The 9,625-nt window shown below is 45.1% G+C and overlaps 1 protein-coding gene across 5 annotated transcripts in view; it reads left to right on the top strand.

Moving 5' to 3' along the window:
* The first annotated feature begins 231 nt into the window (after positions 1-231).
* Positions 232-9,625, top strand: part of Cbfa2t2 (CBFA2/RUNX1 partner transcriptional co-repressor 2) — a 97,063-nt gene continuing 87,669 nt past the window's right edge. For all 5 annotated transcript variants that reach the window (XM_036185048.1, XM_036185042.1, XM_036185041.1 and 2 more), the window contains exon 1: positions 232-409. In XM_036185048.1, the coding sequence (XP_036040941.1) occupies positions 376-409 (34 nt within the window). In that variant the 5' untranslated portion in view covers positions 232-375. The remainder of the gene's footprint in view (positions 410-9,625) is intronic.

Raw genomic sequence — 9,625 nt, 5'->3', positions numbered from 1 at the left:
TACATCCGGAAGTCTTGAGCTCGGAGGCAGGCGATTACGTGACAGCGGCGCGTAGCGCGCGGGAGGCGGGTCTGAGGTTCAGACCGCTCTAGGATAGGACGCGGCCTGGCGCGGAAGGGGCGGGCCAGGCCGGGAGGCGGTGCTTCGCGTGAGCGCGCTCGGGCCGGGCTTCCGCGTGCGTTGGTCGGGGAGCGGGAGCGCGCAGCGGGGGCGTGCCGGGGCCGTCCGGGGGCGGGGCGGCGCGCGGCCTAACGGCGGCGGCGGCGGCGGCGCTGGTGCGAGCGAGTTCGGCGGGTGCAGGTCCCGGCCTGCGCCTGCGGAGGACTCGGGCGGTGGGTCGAAGCGGGTGGCGCTCGCGGCAGGCTGCGCTCCGCGATGGTGGGCGTCCCTGGAGCAGCCGCCTTCCAGCGTAAGTGGGGCGGGAAGGCGGGCGGCTGAGGGGTGTGTGTTGAGGGGCCTGCTGCTCCATAGGCGCGAGGCTCCGCAGAGGCCCCCGGCAGGAGGCCCCGGCAGGGAAACTGAGGCCGGGAGTGGGGCGCTGTATCCAAGGTCACGCGACTCCCCGGGCCTTCGCGGGCTCTCGGGGCCACCCCGGCGCTTCCTGCGGCGCAGCGGGACCCGGGGCTCTGGGTGCTAGCGGGACTGTGCTGAGCGGCCTTGGATCTCAGGCCTGGCGGGCGCCCTATGGACCGCGAGAGAAGTATTGTTTTGTTTTCGCGGCTTCGGGGCTGAAAGTCCGGTCCTGGGAAAACGTAGGCACGCTGGATTTGGAGCGACGTGTGGTAGATGTTGGAAGACGCGGGGCTGGTGTTCTCGAGGGCCCTGTTGAGTGCAGGCTCTGGGGTCAGACTGCTTGTGTTCATGTCCTGGCTCCCCCGCGTACAGCTGTGTGTGACCTTGGTGCTCCCAGAGTATCAGTTGCTCTGTCTGAAAAATGGGTTGTGAGGAACGCTCTCCGAATTGCCCTGTAGTTGGGTTTAGTGAATCCAGTAGAATGCCCTGCACACACAGTTGCACATCACACATGTGTGAAATCTCATTATCGTAATCGCAATTTATTAATCATTATGTGCGCGCCTCGGAAAAGTCCGAAATTGGGATCTGGTTGTGCATTTTTTTTTTTTAAAGGTTTTTTTGCCTATTACTGGGTGTCCCAGTTGTGTTTTTATTCTTACCCCGTTTTGCGATTTCATTTATCCGATGTTCTTCGTAGAATTTTAAGATCCTTGCAGGAGGGATGGCATCATTTAATAAAAACAATAAAAACTTAATTGTCATTAAAATAGCAGTAATAGCCAACATTACTTGAGCACCAGGCATTTTGCATTCGATTCATTTAATATTTATTAAACCATTCTTAAGTACAAAGTATCACTCTAGGCCCAGAGGATAATGGCAACAAAGTAGACTCTGGATTTGAGTTAGAGAGGGCACTCATGTGAACTGTTCTGTGGATTTTCCTTTGTTTATGCAGAGTGACAATCTTCAAACAGTCATTTGAGGCACTTTCGAGGCAGGTAGACCTCTGAGTTTGAGGCCAGCCTGATCTACACAGCCAGTTCCAGGACAGCCAGGGCTATATAGTGAGACCGTGTCTCAAAACAAAACAAAACAAAAAAACAAAAAACAACTAAAACCAGGTATTTGAGTATGTCCATTGTGCAGAGGATAAAATGAGAAGTATTGAGAACTCTGCTCTACCCCCAGAGGGTTGTTCTTCAGCCTTTAAAAAGGGAGGATTCATACAGCCTCTTTCTTGGGCACCCATTCCACTTTGGATTGAAGAAATACAAGAATAATTTACCCGTTAATTCCTTTTGTAGTCTTGTGCTGTTGATGTTCTTGTGGAGGCAGACCAGGTAACCGTCTGGCAAAAATTTCATATTAGGAAAGTGGGAAAACCTTTTATCTGAATTTAAATTTATATGCTTATGGCAGTATTAGAGATTGGATTTAGGGCCTTATACTTTAGGCTGTAGACTGAACTGTATCCCCAGCTGCCTTTGTTTTCAGATTGGGTCTTACTAAGTTGCCCAGGCAACTTGTAATTCTGTCTCAGCTTCCCGGTAGCCAAGAATACAGGCCACTGTCACTAGGTCCAGCTGACCTAAGAAATTTCCATATCTTTTATGTTTCCAGTTAAAGATATTCCCGAAAGGTTGAGTATGGCGAAAGCCTATGTAATCCCAGAACTCAGGAGGATGAGGCAGGAAGGTGTGAGTTGGAGGTCAGCTCAAGCTATGCAGTGAGTCTGGGAAGACAATGAAAGCCAGGAAGACTTTGGTTTGTTGTGTAACTATGTTTCTTTGCATAAGGCAGTCTATGGTGTGTTTACTGTGCTTGTTTATTGTATGTTAAGTAATTTAGTGAGGTTGAGGATTGAATTAAGAGCCTATGTTGCTAAGCAAACACCCCCCCCCCCCCCAAGCCTGGCTGTCCTGGTACTCACTCTGTAGAACCAGGCTGGCCTCAAACTCAGAGATCTGCCTGTTTCTGCCTCGACTGGTGGGATCAAAGGCGTGTGCCACCATGCCTGGCTTGGCCTCCAACTCTTTTTTGTTTTTTTGTTTTTGTTTTTCAGAGCTGAGGACTGAACCCAGGGCCTTGGGCTTGGTAGGCAAGTGCCCTACCACTGAGCTAAATCCCCAACCCCTGGCCTCCAACTCTTAATCCTGCATCATGTCTGAATTCTAGGATTACAGGTGTGCATTGTCATGCCTACTCTGCTTTTCCTTAGTTCCGAATGGTTTAGTAAATTACACTGAAATGCGTTGGTTTGAGTACTTTCCTTCATTAAGATAGGATCTTATCATATCCATAGCCTAGACCAGTCCTACCTCCTGGCACAGCTTCTTCAGAGCTGGGATGTACAGGCATTTGTCCTTTTCATTGGCTCAGTGTTGACCATATGCTGCAACAGGAGCTTACCTACAGTTCCTTTTTTTTTTTTTTTCAGTGCTGAAGGAACACAGGCCCTAGTATATGCTAGGCAAGTGCTCTGACTGGCTAGTGTTTTTAACTGTAGTCCTAAGGAAAGAAAAGTAGAAAAGAACTCAGTCTTCAGTCTGCTTTACTGAACTGGAGTCCTGGGGAAGTACTGGAGCGCTTTGTACTCTGGTGTTCATTCCATTGGATAGATGCTAAATTTGCACACAGTGCATGAATATTTGTTTTACACTTTATTTATTTTTTGGGGGCGTTTTGAGACAGGGTTTCTCTGTGTATGTAGCTTTTTTGTGCCTTTCCTGGATCTCGCTTTGTAGACCAGGCTGGCCTCGAACTCACAAAGATCCGCCTGCCTCTGCCTCCCAAGTGCTGGGATTAAAGGCGTGCACCACCACCGCCCGGCTTACACTTTATTTTTTCTGGCAGTGCTGGTCAAAAAACAACCACAACATCCAGGGCCTACCATTCCCTAGGCAAGCGTTTTACCACTGAGCTTCATTCCAGCTCTAAATATTTTGTTTTATTGAAGTAGGATCTTACTCTGTAGCAAAGGCTTGCCTCAATTCACTATGTAGATCAATGTTGCCCTCAAATTTATGGCACGCTTTCTGTCTCAGCTTTTTTTTTTTTTCTTTTTTTTTTTTTTAAAGATTTATTTTATTTATTATGTGCACAGTGTTTTGTCTGCACATATCCCCGCAGGCCAGAAGAGGGCACCAGATCTCATTACAGATGGTTGTGAGCCACCATGTGGTTGCTGGGAATTGAACTCAGGACCTTTGGCAGAGCAAGCAGCGCTCTTAACCTACTTTCTGGTTTTTTTGTTTGTTTGTTTGTTTTTTCGAGACAGGGTTTCTCTGTGTAGCTTTGTGCGCCCTTCCTGGAACTTGCTTTGTAGACCAGGCTGACCTTGAACTCACAGAGATCTGCCTGGCTCTGCCTCCCGAGTGCTGGGCTTAAAGGTGTGTGCCACCACTGCCTGGCTCAGCCTTTTAAATGAAGGGATTATAGATGTGAGCCTGGCTGAATATTTGTTTTAAATTACTGTTTTAGGCTAGGGATGTAACTCAGTAGTAGTCTACTCACCCACCAAGGACAAGGCCCTGGATTTGTTCTCTTCATAAATAGTAACAATTATAGTCATATTATAATTGATAGAACATTATGTAATGTGTAAAAATTGCCATTTTAAGGAATGATAAGCTAAAATATAAGTGGAAGTCTGTCTCTCTAAACCCTGATGTGATAGTCACTATTTGGATGGAGATCATCGTCTTAGAGTGGGGCTTACCCCTTGACTCATTAGGTATGTTACTCTTGAAAAAAGTATACCTTGTTCAGCAGAAGTAGAATGCAGTGGTTTAGGATGAACTTTTTTTTTTAAAGGATTTATTTATTTTTATGTGCATTGGTATTTTGTCTGCATGTATGACTGTGTGAGGATACCGGATCCCCCGGAACTGGAGTCACAGACAGTTGTGAGCTGCCATGTGGTTGGTGGAAATTGAACCTGGGTTCTCTGGAAGAGCAGCCAGTGCTCTTAACCAGTGAGCCTTCTCTCCAGACCTGAACTTTTTTTTTTTTTTTTTTTTTAATCTGAAACAGTTTCTCTATATAATAGTCTTGGCTGTCCTGGAACTTTGTAGACCAGGCTTGCCTCGAACTCACAGATAATTCATTTACCTCTGCCGCCGCCCCCCTCCTGCCCCCCATTAAAGGTGTGCACCACCACTCCAGGCTAGAAAGGATGAACTTCTAAAGCTTATGCTTTGTCTGTCTGTCTGTGCCCCCCCCCTTTGAGTCAGTGTCTGGAACTTGAAGCAGCCCCCTGTCTTCTGCCCCCCACTATAGGCATACATTACTAAGCTCACTCTCTTCTGTAAAACTGAAGATAGTTTCTACTTCATTTGCATTCTTTTCTTTTGAGACAAGGTTTCTGTATAGCCCTGACTGCCCTTGAACTTGCTCTATAAGAAGAACAGGCTGGCTGGTAGTATGTGCCTTTAGCCTTTAATTCCAGCATTCAGGAGGCAGAGCCAGGCAGATCTCTGTGAGTTCAAGACCAGCCTGGTCTACAAAGTGAGTTCCAGGATAGGCTCCAAAACTACACCGAAAAATCCTCTCTCAAAAAACAAACAAACAAACAAAAAAAAGTATGTAGAGTATGACATGTAAAATGCTTTAACAGTGCTTGACATGCTGTTAGTAACTGAAGATTCAAAGGTGACTCGGAATCTTACACTTCATGGGGTCCTGCACAGTAGAGAAATGGGTAATGGTAGATAAAGTGCTTAATCTTTTTTTTTTTTTTTTTGCCAGAGCTGAGGACTGAACCCAGGGCCTTGTGCTTGCCTAGGGCAAGCGCTCTACCACTGAGCTAAATCCCCAACCCCAAAGTGCTTAATTTTTTTTCAGATTTATTTTATGTGAGAAGTGAAACATCATGTTGATAGAATGGCAGTGAGTTTCAGCTGGGGTTGTGCCTGGAAAGCAGCAAGAAAGCCTGTCTTTCTTCTCAGATGGCCCTTCATTCTGCCCACTTATTTGAGAATACAAACTTGCGACTAAGCTACTTAAGGGTTATGAGAATATCTTCATTTTGTAATTTTATTTTGCCTAGCAAGGTGTGACATCCATAATGTGGCGAAAAGTATATAAATTTGTGACCCTTGAAAGAAGCCTACACACAAATGGAATGGTATATAAGTATGTTTGATAGTTACAGATACTTTTACAGTTGAGAGGTCCTGTGCATTCATTATTATAAAAAGATGTAAGAATTGTCCTCTTGAGAAAACGTTTCCTTATGTGGTACATAGCTGTTAGCATGATAAAACAGAAATGGAAATGCACCTCAGAGCTGTTACTGAGGATGAAGACCTAAGTGCCCTCCGTTCTCCCCTCTAGGTCCACTGCTGCTTTTAACCCTTTTCTCGGGGTGATTTAGTTACTTGCACTGTATCCATAGGCTTCCTTTTCCTCTGAGATGATCAGATTATTTTCCCACTCCTTTTTATTGGTATTCCTCTAAGCTGACTCCATCATTCTGAGATCCTCCTTTCAGCATAGACCATGCTGATTTTAAACTCCGGATCCTCCTGTCTCAGGACACACCTCTCAAGTGCCATACTAAAAGCATGAGCCACTGTGTCTGGACGGGATTGCCATAAATTGAATTACTCTACAGATGAAGTGGGAAAGAAAAGGCAATAATGGTTAAATAGCACACACCTATAATCCCAGCATTTGGGAGGTTGAGGCAGGAGGATTATTACAAGTGCCAGGCCAGCCTGGGCTCTTGTCTCAAAAAACAGCAAAAGGTGGGTGGGGGAATGATATTAAACAATAACTCTTAGCTGGGCCTGATCTCTGAGTTTGAGGCCAGCCTGGTCTACAGAGTGAGTGCCAGGACAGCCAAGACTACACAGAGAAACCCTGGATCAATAAAAACAAAAACAAAACAAAAAAAGATTTGACTCCTGCTAGGCATGGTGGTACGTGCCTATAATCCTACTTTTTGGGAGGTTGAGTTAGGAGGATGGAGATTTTGAGGCCTCTTTGTGCTGTATAGCCAAACTCTGTCTTAAGATGGGGGAAGCCAAATAAAAAACTAAATTCTCCCTTCTGTTTTGTATTGCTATAATTAAATGCAGAAATCAAAGGAAAATTCAGAGTGACCAATGTCAAATTCTGAATTTATAGCCCTGGAGTTGGCAGACTTTTAAATTAAATTAGCTGATGGCAACAAATATGTAATCTAACCTCTTCAGCAGCTCAAGTGAAATGTTACTGTCAGGCTTGCACTCATGCCTTGACACACACACAACTTTGACCTTCTATCTTTTAGAAATGTTTTCTCATTCCTTTGTTAATTTTGATCATCATGTAGAGGTTTTGCCTGCTTTTAATTTTTCAAAACCACATGAGAACAAACATTCGCATAGCACAGATTTATTCATTTAGGTCTAATGTCCCTAGAGCAACACTAAACACACCCACATTTTCCTGGAATTCACAACACTCCTGACCACTACCACCCCTATCCCATAAAAGCTAATGTGCCAGTGGTATTTTTCTGCACTGTAAAAATGTGACAAGTTTTTCTTGTCTTTAGTACTTTTTGTTTCTTTCTAGAAAAGTAGAGTCAGCCTTGAGGAGAGGTGACAGGCAGAAACAACCCCCCCCCCCCCAATTCCTTTTAGTTTTACTCTAATCCAGGTTGGCCTGGAACTCAGAAATTTTCCTGCCTGAGCCTCAGGAATTGCAGGTGTGAATTACCACATTCAGTTTATCTGTCTGTCTGTCTGTCTGTCTGCTTACCTACCTACCTTCCTTCCATCTGTCCGTCCATCCATCCATCCATCCATCCATCCATCCATCCATCTTTGTTTTTAGAGGCAGGGATTCTATGTGTAGTCCTAGAGCTCATTCTGTAGACCAGACTGTACTCAACCCCAGACATTCATCTGCCTCTGCCTCCCAAGTGCTGGAATTAACAGTGTGTGCCTCTACTGGCTGGCTTTTAGTTTATTTTTGGGGGTTATATATTTTTAGTTATATATTGGGGATTAAACCTAGGGCCTTGTATGTGCTGGACAAGCACTTTATCACTGAATTGAGTCTTGTGTCTCTTTTTACTTTTTATTTATTTTAAAAAGGTTTGTTGTGGGGCTGGAGAGATGGCTCAGCAGTTAAGAACATTTGTTGCAAACCGGGTAGTGGTGGCACATGCCTTTAATCCCAGCACTCAGGAGGCAGAGCCAGGAGAATCTCTGAGTTCGAGGCCAGCCTGGTCTACAAAGTGAGTTGTAGGACAGGCTCCAAAGCTACACAGAGAAACCCTGTCTTGGGGGAGGGAAGGAAATAACATTTGTTGCTCTTGCAGAGGACCCAGGTTTGGTGCCCATCAATGCACTTTGTAGTTAACAACTGTCCTTAACTCCAGGTCCAGGTGTCTGATGTGTCTTTTTATGGCTTTAGCAGACAATGCACATGTGATGCACAAACAAACATGGCTGGTAAAACATCCATACACATAAAAATTAAGTCCCCCGCAAAATTAATATGGGGGCTAGGGTGATGACTCTGTAGAATACTTGTGCTCAAGCTTGAGTTTAGATCAACCCAGCTCTCATGTAAAAGGCCAGGCATGGTGGCAAACACCTGTAACACCAGCACTAGGGGGCAAAGACAGGCAGATTTTGAGGGATTGCTGATCAGTCTGGCCAAAACTTAAGCTCTAGGTCCAGAGATCTCAGAAAATAAAGGTGATTTGGTAGAAGAAACCGGGCATTGACCTCTGGTTTCCTATGTGCATGTAGAGGTAGGTGAGCACATACACATACACACACACACACACACACACACACACACACACACACACACAAAGGTATGTTGGATGCAGAAAAGATGGAAATAGGGATGTTACTTGTTAGAATGCCCTAAAGATTCTTTTATCAAGTGACATCTGAGTAAAGATCTGAAGGAGTTAAGGTAACTATGTACACCTTTGGGAGATCAGAAGTATAAAGAAGAGATCAAATATCATGGTCATGAGGTGGGAACATGCTTGGTAGATTCACAGAGCAGCAGTGGGGTTAGTTTGGCTAGAGTACAGGTTAGTTGTAGAAGTTGGGCATTGGATCTGGCCCTGATAACAAAGGATGTTAGCAAGAAGGTTAGCTCTTCTGAATGAGATGAGAAACCATTTTGGGCAGGTATCTCAGTCCTTGCTACCCCACCTCTTCTCCCCCAGTCACAGGGTTTCTCTGTGTAGTCCTATCTGTCCTGAAGCTCACTCTGTAGCCCAGGCTGGCCTCGAACTCACAGAGATCTACCTGCCTCTGCCTCCCAAGTGCTGGGATTAAAGGCGTGCACCACCACCGCACGGCCCAAGTTTAATTTTATAAACATTGGGGTTTGGTTTTTTTTTGTTTTCAGTCTTCTTGAGTCAGGATCTCCCTTTGTAGCCTTTGTTGTCCTGGAATTCACTCTGTAGACCAGGCTGTCCTCCAGATTACAGAATCTGCCTGCATCTGCTTCCAGAGTGCTGGGATTAAAGGCATGTGCCCCCATGCCCAGCTATTTTTTATTTGAAATTATTTGTTTTGAAATTGTCTGTGTGCATGCAGATGCCCAAAGAAGCCAGATGCGTTGGATTCCCTGGTGCTGGGAATTAGAGATAGTTGGGAGGTGCCTTAGTGCTGGGAACTGAACTGGGGTCCTCGAGAAGAGCTCCAGCTACTCATAACTGCTAGGCTATCTCTCCAGCATACTCAAGTTTATTCTTTTCTAACTGATTAGAAAAAAACATAATAATTGTACATACTAATTAGGTAATTTGTTTTGATATGGTTTTACACTTGAAGAGATCACTTTGCTTCTGGAGAAAACATTTTGTGAGTCAAGAGTGGGACCTGGGGTATGAAGTAATAAGGCATTACTGATTGAGGCTAAGACAGGGGGTGACCAATTGGCGCCAGAATATTAACAGTGGATATAGAAATAGTTGTATTCACATCTATCTACCTTTCTTTTTTGAGATTAAGATTTTTGATTCTATTTATTGAGACAGGATTTCTTTATGTAACTGCCATGATTATCCTGGAGCTAGACCTGTAGATGAGGATGGCCTTGAACTCAGATCTGCCTGCCTTAAAGGTGTGCACCACCATCACCT

This window comes from Onychomys torridus, chromosome 4, assembly GCF_903995425.1.
Source record: "Onychomys torridus chromosome 4, mOncTor1.1, whole genome shotgun sequence".
Classification (NCBI taxonomy): Eukaryota; Metazoa; Chordata; class Mammalia; order Rodentia; family Cricetidae; genus Onychomys; species Onychomys torridus.
The sequence above is the reverse complement of the archived record's forward strand: the minus strand, read 5'-3'. Positions and strand labels throughout refer to the sequence as shown.